At 40.5% G+C, this 22,129-nt stretch overlaps 1 protein-coding gene across 6 annotated transcripts in view; it reads right to left on the reverse strand.

Annotated features, from left to right (window-relative positions):
* agrn (agrin) overlaps positions 1 to 22,129 on the reverse strand; it is a 519,119-nt gene that overhangs the window by 174,195 nt on the left and 322,795 nt on the right. For 5 of the 6 annotated variants that reach the window (XM_041798717.1, XM_041798715.1, XM_041798714.1 and 2 more), the window contains 2 exons: positions 19,979 to 20,203; positions 13,522 to 13,728 (listed from right to left, as the gene is read on the reverse strand). In XM_041798717.1, the coding sequence (XP_041654651.1) occupies positions 13,522 to 13,728; positions 19,979 to 20,203 (432 nt within the window). Of the gene's footprint in view, positions 1 to 13,521; positions 13,729 to 19,978; positions 20,204 to 21,791; positions 21,875 to 22,129 lie in introns of those variants that run through there. The other variant, XM_041798718.1, reaches the window with a different exon arrangement.

The raw sequence follows: 22,129 nt of genomic DNA on the forward strand, positions 1-22,129 counted from the left end.
ACTAATGCCAGAAGTGAGGCCAGTACATCAACAGGCTCCAGTGAGGAGGGTGAGCCACCTCGCACTTCTGCTGCTGCAGGGAGTGACTCAAAACATGGCTGAATATGTGCTTGAACCCATAGGATATAAATCCTGCCACTAGGGGGCTCTCAATCAAAAGATGGCACCCAGGGTGGTGGGGAGACATGTGAGTGATTCCCTGCTACTCCATCCAACAACCTCTAATGAGAAAGACCCGACACATGGGCCCATTTCTACGTTTTAGCCATACCTCTTGTTTTCAAGTGCCCCTTTGCTCCTTACAAGCGGTAGAGGTAAAATCTTCTCGAACAAAATAAAACCTTTAAGCCCTTGATGCATCATCACCTGTCATCAAAAGTATTGACATCAAGAGACTCAATGAATACAATTTTTGTTTCAGGGATGCTCATGATTAGCTAAATATGTAACAAAGCCAGCGAGTAAGTTTGGTCAGTAATCTGGAGCCCAATGTCATGCATCTAAATCAAATCACGTGACTTACATCCTCCCCATAGTGGTCAATTTAAGGTGCAAGATTTTTTGGTCTCTTCCTCTGCTCTGCAATTGCCTCAGTACTGCACTCTGGTACTCCTCCATCCCAGCATCCACCTGTTGGCTTTGACTGGGGTGGGGGTGGGGTGGGGGTTAAGAAGCTATCCCATCACTCCTCAGTTCTGCAAGAAAGATAAAGTCAGGGCCTGATGCCAAACTATGCTATGCTGCCGTGAGATGAGTGACTGAAAAATGGTTAAAGTAGGATCCATTTGAAGATGGCATTAGAATTAAGACTAAATTCAACTAATCATTAAAATTCTGTATCAGTTCCGGTTTATAATCCTGATCAAATGCTATCTGTCATTGTAATGCAGCCACCCACCACTAGTAACCACTGTATTTGCTATTATAACTACTGCATCGCTGCATCTGTGCTCTATAGCATGATGTAGACACAGTGAATTGATAGTATCGATAGCATCTCAAAGGTACACCATGGCTTAGCAGTAATCTGATCTAGTAAATGGGGATAATCTTGTCCAGATGCTGTGTCAGATTACCCTCATATCCCCCCAGAAATGTTGATGTTAGCAGCAAAGAGGATCGAAGGCCAGCAGTGCTAGCAATGCTAACTTTAGCCACATTCTGCAAACCAACTTCAACCCACTAGAGTGTGATGTACTGTTGCAGGGCGAAGCTGGTTTACAGAATGGACTTTAGACTAGTCAGACAAACAGATTGGAAATTATAAGCCTAGAAACATCACTAGTTTTCTGTTTTTATATGAGGCTTTTTACAAGTAAAAGGGGACACAATGCACTGAAAGAATGCTAAATCTATTTTTATATCGTTGTTGTGATTTGTAAATCTTGTTAATGAATAAACTACTGAGATTTGTGGACTTTTTCAAAGGTGTTTTGCAGCTGATTTCCCATAACACTCAGTTTGACGTTTGTCTCTATGTTTCCTGGGTTTTGCTGCTCACCAGTACTATAAATCCCAGCCCCGGCTGAAATAGCAAGAGAGGATAATGTACCTGAGGGTTATTCACCTTATACATATAAAAAAACATCCTCATGGAGCTCCATGGTATGATAGAGCTGATTTAGATTTTCAGCCATTGCTGCAAGCTCCTCTGCAGAACACACTTCTTTGTGATAGAATAGTTAACACTAAAATATATGGCTGCTCAAGTCTGTAGTAACAGTCACTTTATTTACACGCTACTCTTTCTCATGTGTCTGTTCCTGTCCTGTAGCTGTTGGTAGCCATGATGATGGCTTTTACTCTGGCTTGACAAACGCCATCAGTTCCTCTGAGCAGATCTGCGGCCATTAGCACCACTGGATTAGCATGCTGATCTTCTTCGTAATCAAAAATGGCTTGTTAACCAGTGCTAACAAGGCTAACTGTGCATTTGCTTTTTGAGTCATATGTCCCTAAAGAGTTACTGTAGTTTTTTTAAAACAGCATCTGAGCAGCACACAAGCTATAATGTTGCTTCAAAAATGATGTCCACATTGAATACTTGAGCATTCATAACTAAGATTACTCAGACTTAGGACTGGGCTGGCTTATTTCACATGCAGTGGGTTGGTAAATACTCAAGATACCCCAAATATACATAAAAAAAAAATACTTAAGAGCACAATTTTCATTAGGATTATTATTATAATATGGCCTTATTACAGGAAGTAGGTAATGATATAAGATAAGCCAACTTCAAAGAAGACGTTTTAATGAAATATTCCATACATTTACACAGTCTAGTTATCTTTTATTAAATAAATATCATTTTCAAAGGCTTATTTTGAAATGTAAAGGTTTTCCTGTACAGCTACAGTGCCACTAAATTCTGCAACTCTTCTCACATTTGTCTTATGTTCACTGTAGAGCTAGCTGTAGCGTCAGTTTATTGGGAATGCTGCCTCTCAGTGCAAACATACACACTCTGTGGTCACAAAGATCTCCAAACACTGACTGAACCTCATCCTTCCACACAGAAAGCCTCACTCTGCAGCTTGGTTTCACAGATCAGCAGCCAGTGTATCTACAGCAGAGGCCCTGCAGGCAGAGAGTGCTACAAACACAATGAGGAGATGATGATGATTCACTAAGTACTTTTGATTAGCATTGATAAAAGCACGATGGAGATGCAACCCAAATCCTTAATCTTCCAACTGAATCAGTATCGACAAAGCATGTGGAAGTATCAGAGGCTTTATGTTGCAAATTGTGAGGAGAAACTTTGATCCTGATTTCAGAAGGTTAGACTTAAGTTGAACATGGGTGACTTACTGTATAGACTCTAAACGTGACCTTTCTCTGACTCAGAGTTTCTATTTGGCTGTTTAACACAGCCTTGACAATTCGTTCCACTGCATCAAATCAGTCTGAGAGGCGCTTTTATAACAGTTATCCAGGAGACTGGCTGTCCAGCTGACATTTAAACGTTTCCAGTGGACGACTTTAGTGTGGACTGAGTCAAGTATCGGTCCATTTACTTCATCATTCTGTTGACTTTAAAGAAAATCTGACACTGTGGCTCTACCATGTAAGGACCAAGGCTGGGCCGTGATTTTGAGATATTTAGTCACTAAACTATGAGAAAGCAATCCATGCAACTTTTATCATGTTGACTTTTTTCCTTTATCTTCTCCAGCATCTTGTTTTAATGCAGAACTACTATTGGAAGCTATTTTCTAACTGCTATTAAAAAACTAAAGCCTGGTATACACTGTGGGATTTCACGCCGACCATACAACAGTCATGGCAGAATGTCAACTCATACTGTGCATCTGAATCGCTTATGATGCACGACCATCATGCACGATCTATGTGCTCACATTGTACAGTACGATAGGAGAGTCTGACCTGAGTGCTCACACTGCATGAGTGAAGTCAGGACAGACTGTGACAGAAAGTCTTATACACTCAGGGTGAAGTGTTTCCAGTCATATCCTCTCTCTCTCCTGCTTTCTCTCTCTATCCCACACACATAAACAGCGGGTAGGTGGGGGGCATCAGAAAGTCATCCCAGCTGTTGTCATGGTAATTTAGAAAATTGTCTGACAGTTTATGAAGGAAAAATCCCCCAATGTTGTTTATCCTGCACACATTTCTGCTCTGTGGGAGTGTCTGGAGTCATACAACCAAAATATCAAACATACCAAAATCAATCTGACCAGTTGGGAGCAGGTTGTGGGGTCGTAGTCGGACCATGGTCAGCCATCATACCCCCCTGTACACAGCACAAGTGAGTCGTGTGACTCACTTTTGGACGAAAATCGCACACTGTATGCCCGGCTTAAAACAAGAAGGAAGCATTATTGTGATGCAAAGTTTGGAGGCACTTGGCACAGCCGCTTTGAGCCAAAAAAAAGTAGGACTGTCCTGCTGCAGCAGCAGCCAGTATCATGTATCTGCATGCTATTCACAGTAGCAGCTATGGAGGTTTTTTAATCTAAAGACAGTTGAAAAGTGATGCTTTTTGTTTTATTTGTGGTTTAAGGCTGGGAAATTTAGATTTTATGAGTGGTCAGCTGCCCTTCCTTAAACTTAACATCCCTAATAGCCACAATCACCTCTATGCCAACTGAAACTGGCCAAATATTATGCTTTTCCATCATTTCCTTTGCAAATTTTTCTGCAAATATTTTTCTAATTAGTAGTAAGTACAGTAAAGTATCCCTCACATCAAAATCTTTATGTTTGGAAATACATGAACAGCAGTTGACAGGAACCCCACTGCTACTGCTCTTAATCTACAATGCTGTACTCCCAAAGATGATCCTGATAGTTTTAATGAACTTTTTATTCAAGTTCATCTCTGTATCCATTACTTCTTGTTTGATGTGTGTACTTATCTGGAGGATATAAGTCTGTGTGTGTTGCCCTGTAGCTCAGCCAAAAGGAAGAAGGGAGAGACAATGATCTTTAAAGGCTTTATTCATTGTTTTTATCAATTTTAATTACCGGGTCCATTTGTTTTGGAGAGGAGGAGACCTCTGAGGATAATTAGGGTAGCTGTAAAAACCTTTGGAAAGATGAGTGCTTAAGGAATCCTAATGTAAAAACACGCCCCGGCACTGCTCTGTACAATGAGGAAGCCTAGTAAGTGAAAAGCAAGCATATTTAGGGTCATCACTGACTTTTAAGCAAATTGGTTCTATACCAGCATTATACAAAACTGTTGTGCCAGGCTTAAAAATTCAGAAAATGCTAGAAATAAGAAGATAAACATGCTTTGAAAGCATCGGGGTGCCATTGCACCTCCTTTGTTTGGTCCTCCAAATATAGCCGAACAATTATCACAACATTTGTGCTACAATAGCCCTCGCTGCAAGCACACTTCCTGGTTTAGTTCCCTTTGAGTCCGCACCTGCTGTGCTGACATCACAAGAGAGGAAGTGGGTCTAAAAACGGCGTCTAAAAATATTCTTTATGTGCTCCGTGCTGTGAAATGCCTAATCCAAACCATCTTTATGGATACGCTATACAATCAATCGTGAGTGAACCTCAGTGGATAACTCAGACTGTGAATGACGGAGGGGTTTTCTGCATTGTGAGGCTGAAAATGCAGCAGCCTGGTTACTCTTCAAAGAAATGAGGTAAAACTTTTTACAGCATGGTGCGGTCATCTCATCTGCTTCTCCTATGATGACAAACATTTTATTCCTGGAACGTTGCTGCGTTATTCTCCACCTTTACCTTTATTGGAGGGCTGCAAACCTATTCACCCTTCTTCCCAGCAGTCTCCTCTGATTCACTTCCCACAATCCCCTCACATGTTCTCGGACATCTCAGATTTGTGACTGTGCCTGGACGCTAACTTAATCAGCCTAATGTCATTCGCTGTCTGATCTCCTAAATTGAAGAGCTTCAGATATCAATCTTATTGTTCACTGGGGAGGACGGCGGTCGGGGCGTTATAGACATGTGAGTTTTTTGCATGTCCATTCTTTGTGAAAGGCGAACTCCACCAGGGGAGGGGTGACATTACAGGCGCCGTCACCCACATGAAAAGAGATTTACGACGGTGTCAGGAGTGAAGAATTTCGTCCGTTTGACAGCTGGCAGGGCGATCGATCACTCGGCCCCGCGCACCACTCAGCCAATGAAACCAGCAAAGAGATCATTATTTATCAAATGATGATCATTTAATAGATCAAACTGGGCTTTTTGAGATGTCTCAAACTTTGTCTGAAGCTGCTGTGTGTGTGTGCGTACAGCATACAGTACCCGCTGTGTCCTGCAACGACACGGCGGTCATTGTAAAGGCATCTCTGGCAGTGCCAGTCACTGTCAGAGCACCGTACAATAGAGCACAGAGGAAGTGTGTGTCTCACACTGTATACAGTGTGTGTCTGAGAGCTCCTGCTGTGAGATCAGGGTGGGCTATTGATCCAACTCCAACAAATCTACACCCTCACACTGCAGGCTCCCATGGGTGTCTGTCAGGGTCTGGATGCATCAGGTCTTTTGGGCAGAACAATTTCTGAGGGATGTCTCTACGTAATCCTACAAAGAAATACTGAAATGCCAAACACAGAAAATATAGAAGAGAAAAAAAGGACGGACAGGGACAGAGGAATGTAAGGAGAGAAGAAAAGAAGAAGATAGGGTGGAAGGAAAGAAGGAAGGAAGCAAGGAAGAAAAGAAAAGCTAAAAGAAGCAAAGAAAAAGACAGGAAGGAAGGATGGAAGGAAGAAGGAAAGATCTGGAGGAAACGAATAGAATAGAATAGAATAGAATAGAAGAAAAACAGAAAGAAAGATGGAAAAAAGAAGGTAGAAAGATAGGTATGATTGAAAGAAAGAAGGAGGGAAGAGGGGAAGACTTGAAGGAAACTAGGAAGAAAGGAAGCAAGGAAGGAAGTCAGGATGAAAGAAGGTAAGGAAGGAGAGCAGGATGCAGGAGGAGGGGAAGGACTGAAGGAAACTAGTAAGTGAGCAATGAAAGAAGGCTGGAAGAAAGGAAGGAAGTAAGGAAAGAAAGATGAAAGGAAAGAGGGTAGGAAGAAAGAAACAAGAAGGAGAGGAATGAAGGCAGTGTTAAGGAGGAAATGAAGGAAGGATGGAAAAAGGGAAGAAAGGGAGATGGAACAAGGAAAGAAGTAATGAAAGAAGGAGGGATGGATGGAGGAAAGGATGGAAGGAAGGAATGAAGGAAGGATAATGTTAAGAAAGGAAAGAAGGAAGGAAACTAGGAAGAAAGGACTGAAGGAAGGAGGGAAGAAAGGAAGGAGGAAGGGAGGAAGGAAAGAAGGAAGGAAGGAAGATGGGAGGAATGAAAGGAAGGAAGGAAGAAAGGATCAAAGGAAGGTGGGTAGTAAGGATGGACGCAAGGAAGGAAGAAAGGAAAAAAGATTGACAAAGGAACAAAATAAGGAAAGAAGTGAGAAAGGAAGGAGGGAAAGAAGAAAGGAAGAAGGGAATAAAGGAAGATGTAAGAAGGGAGGGACTGAAGGACAAAGGAAGAGATATAGAAATAGAAAAGGAAGGGAAAGAGTTAGAGAGTAAGGATGAAAGGAAGGAAGGATGGAAGGAATGAGGGAAGGAAGACAAGTAGAGGAGGGATGCAGAAATGTAGGATGAAAAACAGATATCAAAAGGAAAGGAATAAATAAAAAAGGGAACATAGAGAGGGGGTAAGAAGAGAGAAAGAAAAACACAAACAACAACACAAAAATTAGGTAACAGGGAAGAGTGAAGCAGGGTGAAAGAAAGAAAAATGACAAAGTACTGACAGGACTGATAAAGGAGGAAAAGGCACAAATAAAAAAGGTGAGCAAGGGGTAGAAAAGACTCCTCTTTGGTACATTAGATGAAGGACTGGAGAAAGAAAGAAGAAAAGACACTAAATAAGAAGGATATAAGGGGCAGTGAAGTAAGGAAAGACAGAATTAAGTGGAAAGATTAAGAAAGTAAGAGGTAAAAGAGGAAACAATAAAATAAAGAAACTTCCAACATTTGCATGGACACACAAACAGTGAAGCACACGCTCCCTGCATGCATATCATCTGTCTGACTAAACCAACAGTCTCTGTGGGCACCTTCGCCTCTTTTGATGTTTAATTAAAACTGAATCGTGGGAGGGGGGGGGGGCGTTTGTGGCGCTCTGTTTTGAAAAAATATGCAAATGTCAATAAAACTGCATTAAAGAAACATACTAGCAGTTGCTCACAGCTGCGATGTGCAGGGGAAGGAAGGATGAGGAAGAAAAGAGGAAAAGAAGTAAAAACAAATAAGGGGAGGCTGTAGGACTGAGACACCATTTGCCAGGAATAATGAAAAAGAGCAAAACACATAAGAGCTCGCACTGCCATTTCCACGTCTTAATTTATGCACGGCGCAGACGGACGAATAATGCTAATGAGCGCTGCTGAGCCGCCTGATGCTGACAACTGGAGATAACTTTGGTTTTCCTACCAGACACATGCAGAATGGACCCATCTCTCTGGGTTTAACAACAATGACAGACTGCTGGGAAATTCTGGACAAATTTACACTGTATGTGTTACGCTAAGGTGGTGGAACAGCTGGAGTAATATCACATTCAGGATAAAATTCACCAAAATGAGCCAGTGCTGAGAATTACTGAGGAGATTCTCTGCCAAATATGCTTTAAAGCTAGCCATGCAGCGAGAGACGTTTAACACAAACTGGCTGTTTGTGTGCAGGTTGATAGGGGATAAAACAGATTAAAGTCTCCATTTTCACAAATGCTCATGAGTTAAGAATTCATCCACTAGAATCTGGACTTTATTAGACAAATAAATCTGCTTTTAGTGATACTTGATAATATGAGGTATCAATAAAACTCCATTAGAGGATTATAAAGTGTGACTTTTGTCATTTGGCTAATCTGGCTTTTATTGTGCCTGGATCAGGAGTGTTGGTAATTGGAAATTTAATGAATACGCATGAAAATCAGATATTTTTCAAAATAATTTCAGCAAATTTGAGGCTCAAGTGTCTCTCTTCAATTTCCTTTTATTACCATAGAGGCTCACATTAGGCAGTTTGCATCTTCAGTTCACCAGAGAGAACTCTGCTACACAGTGGAAAGTTAACACCATGGTTGTGGTTAATATCAGGAAATATAAGTCGTCTTTAACTTCACTGCTTTTGAGCTATGGTTTACATTGGTTTCTTCAAATCTTAAGACCATTATTTGTCTTTTTTTTAATTACAGTAAATAACTATGGCTAACGCATGTTTAAGGCATACATCACTATCAGATTAATATGTTACTATATCTTGTGTCAATTACATATTGACAAATATAAATGAAATGGAAAAAATTAAGATAAAATTACTACGTCCTTTCATTCTCTCTTCCCGATCTCATGATCATCTGGTTATGGGCGTCCTCTCTGTCACAGTCAGCCTGTCGTTTTAGTGTGGAAACTGCAACCCTCCTCCACCCCAGCCACCTCCATTCAGTTCATCAGTATCTAGTCTAGTCTCCTCTTCTAAGCTACCTCACTGATGTCCCAGTCCAGCTTCTCAGAAATCTACCCCTCGTCTGTTTTCTTCAATCACAGCTGCTATTGATAATTTTCCCATATTGCTACCAGCATTGTTGACGTTATAGCCATGTCTGGCAAAATAGGAGCTACGTTAATGGTCACGACTGCCAGAAATTTGTCTTCCATTTGTTGTTTTGTTGTGTCTCTTGTCCCTCTCCACTTTTCTACCACCCTTAACTTCCCTTCTAGCCCTCTCCAACTCCAGCATGGCTTAGGCAGAGGGTTGTTAACATGAGTCTGGTCTGCTGGACATCCCAGCCTGTTAAGGGAAGGTTGAGTCACCACTGTAACAGAGCTAAATACTACAAGTGCTGAGCTCAGGGCGATTAATGCGGGTCTTTATTGTAATAGGCCACTTCAGTAGGGTCTAGACCTGCCCTCTTTGTAAAGGCCTTGAGAAAACCTTGGTTACACTCAATTAATAAATCAAGAGCCCCTTTTACATTGTGTGTTGTTACACCTCATGACAGTGTGTCCTTATGAAGGCATAATTGTAACCGGCAAGCATGGTAATTTCTGTTATTAATACCAAGACAGCAATACTATGCTGAAATGGGGTTCACCGTGAAAGTGGGCACACATAGTGATAGCAGCGCCTCATTAAACCTCAATGTGAAAGGGACTAACATAAAGAGGTTGACTTTAATGCTTTTCTTAGCATTGATACCTCATGCAGCTGAAAAAAGGCTAGAGTTAAATGTGTATTAAAGTGAGGCAGGCTACAAATTAGGGTCTAGTTTACAACCCCAAACAATGGGTAGTGCATGGCCTGATTTACAGTTGGTCAAAATGTATTAATCGTCACAATAATCCTCGAGTTTTAAGAGCCAATAATGATCATTTTACTGCCCCTGACTGAGTCGGAGCCTCTGGATTCTAGCTCTGGTGAAATGCACGGAACAATCAATGAGAGCGACCAGGAACAGGGTGTTGCAAACTTTAACAGATCACAAACATGGCAACATATGCTCACTATACGGTCATCTCAGCTAAATTTTGTTTTCTTTTTCTTGCATCCTTTGCATTTGCTTTTCTTCTGCAGTCACATTTAATCCCACGTTTCTGTGAGACCTCATGTCTGTGAAATTACCACTGCAAAATCAAATAGAAGGTTTGGAGGGAGGATTATGCTGCTAAAGTCGTGCTATGGTATCAGTAGTTTTGGACACTGTTAAGCAGGGCTTTGACTCAGCGTCTCTTAAGCATTTTTATTGACTGCTCCTGTCGTCTTCTTTTACAGCTGCATTATGTGAGCGCTTACATGGCTGCCTACAGATCTGTAGACTTTTTACCTTTTCACCCAATGAAGGAGATTCAAGCCCTCACCAGAGTCTTAGAGCTATTTCTATTTCTTTTAGAATCTGAAAGGTAGGCCAAATAGGATTTGATATAAAGGATTCAAAAGGATTCGATGAAATGCAGTCGAACTCTGACCCTCCAACAGCTTTTATGCACATAAGTGGTCAGAGCTGAGCTTTGTGCATTCATAGGGCAGTTGCAAGCTTTTATGAGAATCCTGCTGATGGACAGAGGGATTGTTTGGTAAGCTGTGAGGTTAGCAGCCGACATGCACTCCAGCATGCAGAGAGAAGGTGAGCAGTGGTTAGACAGGTGGGAACAGGAGAGGCTTTTTTCATTAGACAGGAAATAAAACACAGAGAGCAGGGAGAGAGGAAGACTTCTCCAACCTCACGGATCACATCTTTGCAGGAGGGTAAACAGACTGTTAATGGCACAAAGAGACACACAGAGACAGAAGGAGAGAGAGGAAAAAAGACAGCGGTACAAGACCCCTCCTGTTAGGTCCTTTGGGAGCAAGGGGAAAGGCTTCACCCCTCAGAATCCGTCTGATGAGGTCGCCCACTGGGTGACCCCACTATCCACCTGCAGCCAGACAGCCGGGGAGACGGCCACATGGACAAAGACAGACAGACAGACTGACTGAAGCACTGAAACAAGAAAGAATAGCTTTTTATACAAGAAAAGGCAACACAGAAGACAAACAGAGACAGGAGGAGACAAATAACGACAAGAGGCACCAAAGTGGAAGACCGGCCGGAGTGAAGGAGACAGAGAGTGGGTCAATGAGACATGAAAGTGGAGTTCTTTTTAGGTGCTGGAAATGGAGGGATGGAGTGTTTGGGGATGAAGAGATGAAAGTGGATGAGTGAGGCACGCTTTTTAAGGAAGGCAAAGTGTTGTCAGTTTTAAGTTCACAAACCCTTAATTCATAGAGCATCATTGAACATATAAACACAGAAACAGACAGACCTTGTTCTTTAAATAAACAGAGACAGGCAAAGAAGAAGAGAGGGATTAAGAGGATACAGCACGGGCCATTTTTACGTGGTGGCCATTTTTCTGGGATGTTTTTCTCAAAGTGGGAAATTTAAATACTAACATTAAAGTCAGGATAAAGTTAATTTAATAGCACATATCAAATAACCTCACTTGACCAAATTACAGGTTAAAAACTCTATGCTTGAAAATGTAAATTTAGTTCAACATTACAGTGCTTTAATTTAGGCTTTGAGTTATATAAACAAAGGGATCTTTAGAAATTATGGTTATACTCACCCCTAATTTATTTGGAAATTAACGACAGACTATGGTGTAAATCTGCCCGCAATTCAAAGATAGCCCATTTACTAAATCATCAACTAGGCTAGTCCTACGTTTGCAGCAAAGCCCCAGCTAATAGTCTGTTTCCATTTGATAGTGCTAAAACTACACATGAGCTCAGGAAACCTTGCTACAAGTCCAAAGCTAACGCAATTTAGCATTACCTATCTCGCTAATAACACCAATTGATGGTGTTATGTGACAAAATGGAGGCACTTACCTTTCTAATATAAGCTAGAAATTTGCTGAATAGTAAGAGTAGCCTTTTGTTAGCATTAGTATTCAGCTTTGTGTCTAGCATTTTCCTGTAGATGATAAGAGAGGAGAGGAGTGACTTTTCTGATGACAAAAAAGCTAGCTAGATAAGCTACTAGCTGTATGCTAATACTATAGTAAGCAGTTAGCTTGAACTACACAGCCTACAATATGATTTATATTGGCTAAATGCTAACACAAGTGTACTGTGTTCTGCAGTACATTAGCATATAAGACTAACTGTATTTTGATTACATATTCAGAGAGAGCTAAGTGCTAACACTATAGCCAACACTATATAGCTAGCATTGCCCTTTACATCAATTACACTTTTGGACAGGAGTAGCATCCTTGCTAACACTAAGGTTGAAGTACAGTTTGTTCCAAATGGTGTATTTTCTACTTAAGACTCAATATTTTCAACTTAAAAGTACTTACAGTGGGATGAATATTACAATGAAGAAAACTACTGGTGCACTTAAAACCATCCAAAACTTGAGAGTGGAACGATTGACACTTTGCACCCTCAATGGGCACCATATTGACATGTGACATAGAGCAGGGGTTCCTGAACTTTTTGGCCTGTGACCCCCAAAATAAAAGCACCAGAGATCGGGGACCCCCACCATCCTGGAGGTGGTTAACATGAACTATGTTGCACAGAGCATGACAAGTTGACATTCCAGGGAGCTCTGTATACATTACTTACATTAAAGCACAGACCTTATTATTATTATTACTACTATTACTACTAACTATGTTCTGTGGTTTTGTTTTAAAATGTACTAGTTTTAATGATATATCTTTGTAATAATGGATATGCCACTTGGGGGTGGGGGTGGGGGGGGGGTGGCCCCTGCCACCCTCCCTTTAGTCCCTCACAACCCCATTTGAGTGATAGTGGGTGAAAATAGCTGTCAAATTTCAATGCTACTTCCCTACTTCCGTTTGCATGATGCAGTTTAAAAAATAAGTCGAAGAAGAAAAAAAGAGGCAGTCCAACTATTGCCCTTCCTGTAAATGCAAAACAAGCAGTGCAATGTTTAGAAAAACGCTACCCTGCTTTGATTAAGTGCCATGTACTGCATAAAAAATATACTGCAATAAAGTCTGCTCACAGAAGTATATGATTTGCACACTGATTAGCATAATACCAACATGATAAGCAAGCTGCAGTTAGCTATTCAGCTAACTATATACCATTGGATAGAGCGACTTGAAGGGACAGGGGTAATTTTCATTTTCAATAAAGCAGAAGTGAGTGCTTGCATAAGATGAGAGAGGAAATGTCTTTATACTTAAGTTAGCATGATAATGGTAGCTTATGTGTTATCTACTAGGTTGTAACTTTAAATGTGGCAGATTTCCCTCTGGATTTAAACTCTCCACTGGCAATCAATTTTTCAGTTTCCCTTTGTTTACATGACTAGCAACTTACAAACCAGTTAATAAAACATCATTAAAGCACTTAAGCTTTCCACCCTGAGCCGTATTTAAGATAAAAATGGCTACCATGTAAAACATGGTCAATGAGTCTGTAAAAAGTCCCAGAAGGAGCTGCATCCTCCCTGCCCCCATTCTCCATTTCCACTCACCACAGGGCCCTTGGTGCTTGATGGGGATGAGGGTCCTGCTCACACACTCTGCCTTGCGCCTCGTACAGTCGTTGGTGTAGGTGTGGCCGTCTTTGCCGCACACAGGTTTGTAGATGCCGTCGCACTCGATGGGTTCACAGGAGCAGTGGGCGCTCAGATGCTCCACCAGACACACGGCATTGAAGAGACACTCCTCCTGACAGTCCTCTGGAAAAAGGAGATAGGTAGAAAGAAATTAATCAACCATCTATGGGCTTTTTACAGAATACAGAGTAAGCTCTCATTTGGAGGCATTTAATATAATTCTTCAATCAGCTGTTTGCCTTTTTCCTTTAATTTTCACCCATCTGTACAGACACTGATAAGGCTTTTTTCTGCAATCTGCCAATTTTGTAGCGGTTGACGGGCTGATCACCACAACAGAAAGGACAACAGAAGTACTCAGCAAGCGTGAAAAAATAACATTTCAAGCTACCAAAGTAGTGAAGTGATTGTTCTTCCTGCATGTAACACCGCGCCTCCAACCATGGGGAAATAAATCAGTTTCATCCAAACAGTTATTACTTGTTGGGGTGGACTGGTGTCACTGGTTGTGTGTAAAAGCTTTTCTCCTGCAGAGACAGAAGTCAGGCCTTCTCTTCTGACAGGGACACATGGAATTGTTTTAACAATGCATCGGAATAGCAAATGTGTCAGTTTGATGAGCAGCAATGCATGAAAAAGAGCTCCGGGAAGAATCATATAGCCGGCTCACATCTGTAGAAATGTAATAAAAGACAAACAATTTTAATTATAATCAATTAGCAGGAGTAAGAGGAATAACAGCACATAATGGGTGGGAAAACACCATTACAGAAGAGTACTTGCACCTTTCTGGAGAGTTTACTACTTAATTTAATTTAAGCGTACTCCATTTTTTCAAAGTGCCTTAATTTGTGGTAATTAAATGATGAATGAATGCTTTTATCAGACCAGCAGTGACTGTATTTTACCGGAATAACAGTTCAAGAAAGTGTTTTTCTTTCTTTTAGTAACATTTAGAGCAGAAAATAAAAGACATACATTTTGGCAGCGGCAGTCAAAAACATTGCAAGTGCTGCTAAAAGGTATTTTTTTGGTGAAAATCTGGTCTTTAATGGACGTTCAAGACAAATTATCACATAAATTTGTCTTTACAGAATTATTTAGGGTCAAACAAAGTTCTAGGAGTTTGTAATGCCAAATATGGTACCAAATCTTTACAGGATATTCAGGGCAAAGCACATCAACATTAAGGTCTTACAGGGAATATTCAGGGCCATATGAAGCACCAAAAACAACTTTTTATGGGTAAAGAGAGGGTTAACAATATCAAACCAGGTCTTTATGGGAGCATTTAGGCCAAATATAGCACTATATCAGGTCTTAATGGAAATTTTTAGGGCCACATAGAGTATAAAATACTGACTTTTTTGGGGTATTTATACCAAATAAAGATCTTAATGGGAAATCAGGGCTTAGAATAAAACCATTCAGGTTGTTGCTGGAATATTTAGAGCCAGACAGCAACACATCAGATATGTAGAGGAATTTTAGGGGCCTAAATAAAACACCAAATTAGGTCTTTACAGGAATATTTAGGGCCTTATTAGCACCAAATATATGGAGATCTTTAGAGCAAAACATGACACCAGCTCAAGTCTTTAGAGGACGACACTCAATGTAGGGGCCAAACACATCACCAAATTAGGTCTCTATGGAAGACCGCACCTCTAAGTTCTTTTTAGGCATATTTAGGCCCAAAAATAGCATCAAATTAAATATTAACAGAAATATTAGAGCACCAATTCATGTCTTTATGGGACTATTAGAACCAAACATAGCACACGATCATGTCGAAGAATATAAGAGCCAATCACAGCACCAAGTCAGGTCTTTACATTCACATTTAGAGTAAAGAATAGCATCAAATAATATTAGGGGCCAAACATGGCAACCAATCAAATCTTTGAATGTAAGGGCCAAATATATCTCAAGAGCAGGACTCTGTGCAAAAAATTAAGGGCCAAACATTGCACAGCGTCATGTCTTTATGAATGATGGCCCTTAAAAAGGTATTTATAGGCATATATAGGGTCAAACATAGCATCAAATTACATAAACACAGGAATAGGAAGGCAAAACAAAGCACTAAATGAGGTCTTTCTGACAAAGTTTAGGGTCAAACACAGCACCACTAATGATTCACTATGGGCCAGTCATGTTGCATAATCAGATCTTCAAAGAATTATGTAGGGCCAAACGCAGCGCCATGTACAGTTTTTATGGTGCAGAGCACCAAATCAGGACTTTATGAGAACAGTTTGGGGCAAAACAGCATCAAACCAGGTCTTTATGGAAATATTATAACAACACTTCAGATCTTTACGGGGTTATTGAGGGCCAAAAAGCCCCAAATTAGAGAAATATTTAGAGACAAACAGCATCAAACCCAGTCTTTACAGGTGTATTAAAGGCCAAATGTAAAACCACTTACAGTCTTTACGGTAATATTTAGGACTAAATAGCACATAATTAAGTCTTAATGTAAATATGAAAAGCAAACCATGGCATGAATGATACTGCAAATTTTGGAGCTTAAAATGTCACCAACCTGGTCTTAACTGGAATATTTAGGGCCAAACATAGCACCATTTATAGTCTTTACATAACATAGCTCCAAATCAGGTCTTTTTTGGTAACATTTGAGGCAAAATAGCATCAAACCAGAACTTTATGGAATTAATAAAAGCTAAACATAGCATCACTTAAGGTCACCACAGGAATATTAAAGGGCAAACTGCACCAAAGTGGGTCTTTATAGGGAATACTGAGGGCCAAACATGGCATCAAATCATTGATTTAACAGCAAAAGGTCAGGAATTAGGTCTTTGTGTACTTCTAGGGGGGGAAATCAGTAACAAACTAGGTTTTTACAGGAATATCAAGGGCCAAACACAGCACATCATCAATTATTTATGATAAGAGAATTAAGGTCAAAAGGGTTTCCTGGAGTTTTTCTAAAGGTTAAATAAAAAGTCCAAATTTAATATGCGCTCTGAAATTAAGTTTCCTCTTTCTTCGTGATAGATGTCTTTATCCTCATATGCAAACAAAAATTAATCTTTTTCTTTAATATGTTTTTCTTTTCTTCATTTCTTTGCCTTCTGTATTTTTGACATGCCGTCATATAACGATGATAATAAAGTTTCCAAATAACTAAAGTTTGACTCCAAACGCCATAATTTAATGGAGGGCAAAGTTAAAGTGTAAAACGATTATATTCATTACATTTTGACTCACTAAGCAGAAATCTGTGGAAATTAAGAAAAAGAAAGAAAAGAGGCTAATACGAAGAGGCAAATTTTCCAGTGAAGTGAGAAAATCCAATTTGCAGCAGGCCTCAGTTCTGAAGGCGCGCACCAGGCTTCGAATTTATTTCATTCCTGATCAGTGGATCGAATTTGTACAGCAATTCAATTTCTTTTTCTTCTTTCTTTAAAAGCCTGTCATGCCACACTTAATTACGTCGTGGCTGTATCTGAGTGAGAGGACTCCAAGGATGTGCAATGTCATGGTTACAAGTTGAAATGGCCATTTTCATTAGATACCAATTTGTGAATTGCTTTGGGATATGATTTCATGGATCTCTGTTTCAAATTGAATCATTCTTTCATTTGAAAATGGGGAAGAAGAAAGGGGGAAAAAAATAAAATGTTCAGCCAGTGGCTCTCACAGAAGTCTGCACACTGTGGATAAATAAAATGGAGCAAACCGAAGAAGCGGAGTGTCAAAGGCACATGTATCAGCTCTCACTGCTAGCTGTATCACAGGGCATCCTGCAGTGATCTATTCTTGTCTCTGCCGTTGTCAGGGGTCTCAGTAAATGGGTGGGGGTCTCTGCACATCACTCCCGTAAACTAACACATCTACGGTTGAGGCTGCGAGACCCTGCTGTCACACAGCGGGAAAATTGGATTTCCTCCGATGGCTATCAGATGTACAGTAAAAGCTGACAGCTCTTTGTTGACTTAGGCTTAAACCCCTGTTCTAATAGCATTGATAACAGCCACACAAGCTCTTATCAGGATAGTGGAGGCTACTACTAACACGGATACAGTGCAGACCCCGAGACCTCAGAGTCATTTATCTCTGTGCCATGGAGGGGAGAGAGATGACTTCAATGGAAGCTCATATTTAATCGTTTAACAGTTGAAAGGAAATATGTGAAAGCCATTGAGATCCTTCTTTTCCCTAACAATTTGAACCCATAAAACTACTGATATGTTCATACTTGAGCAACTCAATTTGTGCGTGTGCGATTTTTATTTATTTTCTATTTGCAGTAGCGCTTTAAGAGACAACAGTTACTGAAAGAAAAGATTTGTTCACATTATGTACAACTGTTTTCTACTGTGACATGGTGCCATTGCTCCCTCCCCCATTTCCCCTGCCTGACTGCTTTCACTTAGTAACACCCTTCCATGCTAGAGTACCAGAGTATGAATTCTGCAGACAGTAAGCGGTGTTTGCATGCAGTTGGTCTACAAATCCACCAAGAAGACAAAAGAGAAAGAGACTTCCATTGCAACCCTTTGGGCCAGCATTTGTTTATGCTTCTTGCAGACAACTGAGTCAACTCTGCAGGTTGCATTGGATGTTTGATTATTTTTTGTATGCCATCACTGACCCTCATCCTAAATCCACATCTACCATGAAGCTCAGAGGATGGAAAGCGCAGCTGCTTTGTGGATATGAAGGCTGTTGAAGAGACTACTTGCTGACATGTACTTAACACTTGTCAGCAAGTAGAGGGCCGAGCAGAGCACCCAAGACCACCTCTTCAAGTGAGACAATGGTAGTCATTGGAATGATTGCAGCACTGGGAGTATAGATCCTAAAAGATGCTTGATACGTTTTTATTTTCAGGGAATTGTTTATTTTCAGAGAGTCCGATGTTTAAAACTTTTTTATGGTAATGTTATTGCTACAACATTTTGAGGTTTTATATTGCATTAAATTAAAAAAAGGAATAAGGTAGAAGAAATTGTGATGGGGGCTGCATGGCGGAGCAGAGGTTAGCGCTGGCGCTTTCTTTGAGGAGTTTGCATGTTCTCCCCGTGCATGCATGGGTTCTCTCTGTGCACTCCAGCTTCCTCCCAGCACCAAAGACACTCTAATTGGTGGCTCTAAATCAGCTGTAGATGTGAGTGTGTGAGTGCCTGGTTCAGACCTATGGTTGACTCGTGACCAGTCCAGGACATACCCCACCTCTTCCCCAACGACAGTCGGGATAGCTGCGACTCCCAGTGGGATAAGCAGTGTAGAAAATGGATGGAAGGAAATTGGAAATTGTGAATGGGGATCCTAAAGTATTTTCAGTCCAGGGGGGCTTGGCTAAAAAAGTCTGGGAAGCACTGTTGTAGTGTGTGCCATGAAAGTGTGAAACCACTCATATTGTTTGACTCTTTCTATTACTAGTCATCAAAGTCCAGTTTAGAGTGCTAGATATCCTGCAGGTAGGAACAGGGGTTAAGGTTCTGGCTTACAAGCTAAGGTGCTTATGAGGGGCTAATGGGTATTAAAGTGAAGCCAGGGTGGAAAAAAGCCAAAGTTGCAATGATGAACAGCAGGATGGAAAATCTTCCTTCAGTTTTAAATCTGAAGACTGTAAAAAGTATGGACGGTGCATGTCTGTTTTCTTCTGTTGTGCAAAACTGAAGCTGGGTGGAAACATCAGGGACTCTTGTGGTATTGCATGTTTGGTTTTTATCTTCCTGTTCCTCCTCTTATCTGGTAAAGAATGCGATAGGAGCTTTACTTGTTAGTAGAGCTATCAGTTATGATATGACATTTACCCTTCTTCACATCATATCAGAAATAAAAGCTTAACTTGGACATAAATAGCAAGGAAAGAACTATATCTGAGGAAAAAAAGTTATGAATCCTATTGAAGGTTTGCCCCACGTTTCACCATATTTCATCTGTGCATAAAGAAGGCGGGGTTTATGACCTTTACTGCTGCCAGTCAGCAGAGGAGCTCTGAATATTTTGGCTTTCCTTCTCTTCCTCTTTTATACTTTTTATTCGTCATACAGTCTATGATTACAGCAAAAGAGAAAGCAAATATTGACCAAAACCCTGTAGAACCTAAAATAAAAGGTCTGCAATGTAGTGAGAATATCCTCCTCCATCTCTTACATCCACCCTCAGGCAGGCCAAAGCCTCAGTGGAGTACACGAGCAGTTTTCTTCTGCAGTACTTCCTTTTCACGTTATTGTTGCTCTATTCAAAGATATTTTACCTAGGTTTGGTTTAAATAGTTTCATTTGGGTTTCCTGTTTGTATTTGTTGTGAAATAAAGTGTTTAGTCTCATCCCAACACTCTCTTTTACTTGCAATCATCCTACATCTAATCTATTCATTTCCAGTCTCTTACCCAGCCTTCTGCATCTTCCAGCGTGGATCTTCTTGAGTTTGACTCCCTTCTGCAGGCCTGTAGACTTCATGGCACACTCACTGGTGTAGGTTTGTCCGTCGCTGGCACACACAGGCTCATTACCAGGGGGGCAGGACTCTGGCAGGCCAAAGATTAGGGGCTGCCGGGTGAGAGCCTCCACCCTGCACATGGTGTTCACACTGTTCTCGCTGTCTTTACATGGGTCTGTGGGGGGAGAGAAGGACTTCTGTTAATGCATCCTTCACTACAGCAAAGTGTGTAGTACAATTTGTTCATGAAAAATGTTAATTAGACCGTAGGGGATTAAAGATAAAAGCTCTAATCAACACATCTCAGTCCGTCTTTGGCTCCTCTGTGGAAAATTGAACATCAAAACCTGGCACAAGAAAAAACACAGAGCAGGATATGATGTAGCGCGCTTTATGTCATCAAAAAGGACGATTTCATCCGAAAGGATAAAATCCCATTTTGTATATGTAAAGCCTCCTTTAAAGGTACAATATGCAACATTTTTGTGCCCTGAAATGTCTAAATTATTTTAAAAAGATGAAACCTTATGAAAAAACACCCCCTTCCCTATCACCGGCAGCAGAAAAACAGGAAGAAGACTGACACAAGTTTACTGATGCTGTGGAAACTCGGATGATTAGAGACCTATTATTTCCATGAACATGGAATCAGAACAGAATCCCAAAACCGGCCAATAAAAATAGAATCTACTTTTAAATGAGGAGTGTCACAGACAGTGAATACAGAAACTGTGGTGACCACCTGTTGTCCAAAAGCCATTTGAAAGAAGGAAAAGCGCTGTGCTGCTAACGCTAGCCAGGCAGTGAATTTACATGGTATGTGTTTAAAAAGTAGAAAATGCAATTTAATCAGAAAATCTGGTTTATGAGTCGCAGTCTGTTCTTTTGGAATCTCCCAGAGGCAGACCTGCCCCTCCAGCCGTGAATTACTGATGATATCAATGTATGTGCGTTGGGTAGCATTGATGCTAGCATTCTGGCTAACGGTTATTTCATTTTGGAGCTGAATAGAGTCTCAATCTATTATTGGGTTCTGATGTTCAGATCATTTAGCAGTGCCACTTTTTAGCCCCTTTTGTCACTGTTTCAGCCAAACTAATCTCTCCGTAGTACCTTTTTTGCCACTTTTAACCATGTTTTGCTACTCTTGAATCATCCTCACTACTTTCGCCACCCTTTTTTCCACTGTTAGCTTGTTGTTCCTACTTTTCTACTGCTTATCACAATTTCTCACCCATTTCTGTCCATTTTTTCCCTCTATAAACCCACATGCTGCTTGTATCCTTTTTTGCCTCTTTTAACTTATTTTTGCTAATTTAACCCATTTTTGCTGCTTATTTATTATAAATATTATTATTTATTTCCATCGGGTTTTGCCACATTAAACACACTTTACCTGTACTGTCCTGGCTATGAGTAACTGATGTTCAAAGCTAGACAGTCAGCTAACAACTAGAAAGCCTCCAAGAATTGCAAGGCATAACTTTTCTCGTAATTTATTTAAGATTTTGTATCCTTTTATGTTCTTTGTAAAACTGCAATAAAGCACACATTACAAAATGCACTTAGAACAAATAAACAGAAAATAAGGCACAGTCAAACCAATTAGCAACCTTAAAATGCTCCATCATGCTGCTAGCTTACAGCTCCGCTAGCTAAAAATCCACTAACTACAAATATACAGTCAAAATACAAAGTACAAACTGAAACATGAGCCTCTGCCTCTATCCCTAACACAAAGCATAAACAAACACCATACTTACGGACAAATAATGTCCAAGGCAAAAATGCAAAGATAATCCTGCAGGAGATGAATCAACTGCTGTCTGCTCTCCAAGGCTCTCACATGGCAATTAACTAACACATGTTCACTCTTTTAGCCAGGAGGGGGCAGTGTAAAAACAAAACCTAACTGGCTTTACAAAGGGCAGGACATTACCAATTCTCTCTTTTTATTTTGCAATGATTTTATTATTTTCCTCTTAACGTTATTTGATTTCCTTCTACTTCAGGGATGTCAAACTCAAGGCCCGGGGGCCAAATCCGGCCAGTGGAACAGTTAAATCCGGCCCACAAGATGATCTCATATTTCTGTTATAAC

The sequence above is a fragment of the Cheilinus undulatus genome, linkage group 11 (assembly GCF_018320785.1).
Source record: "Cheilinus undulatus linkage group 11, ASM1832078v1, whole genome shotgun sequence".
Lineage (NCBI taxonomy): Eukaryota > Metazoa > Chordata > Actinopteri > Labriformes > Labridae > Cheilinus > Cheilinus undulatus.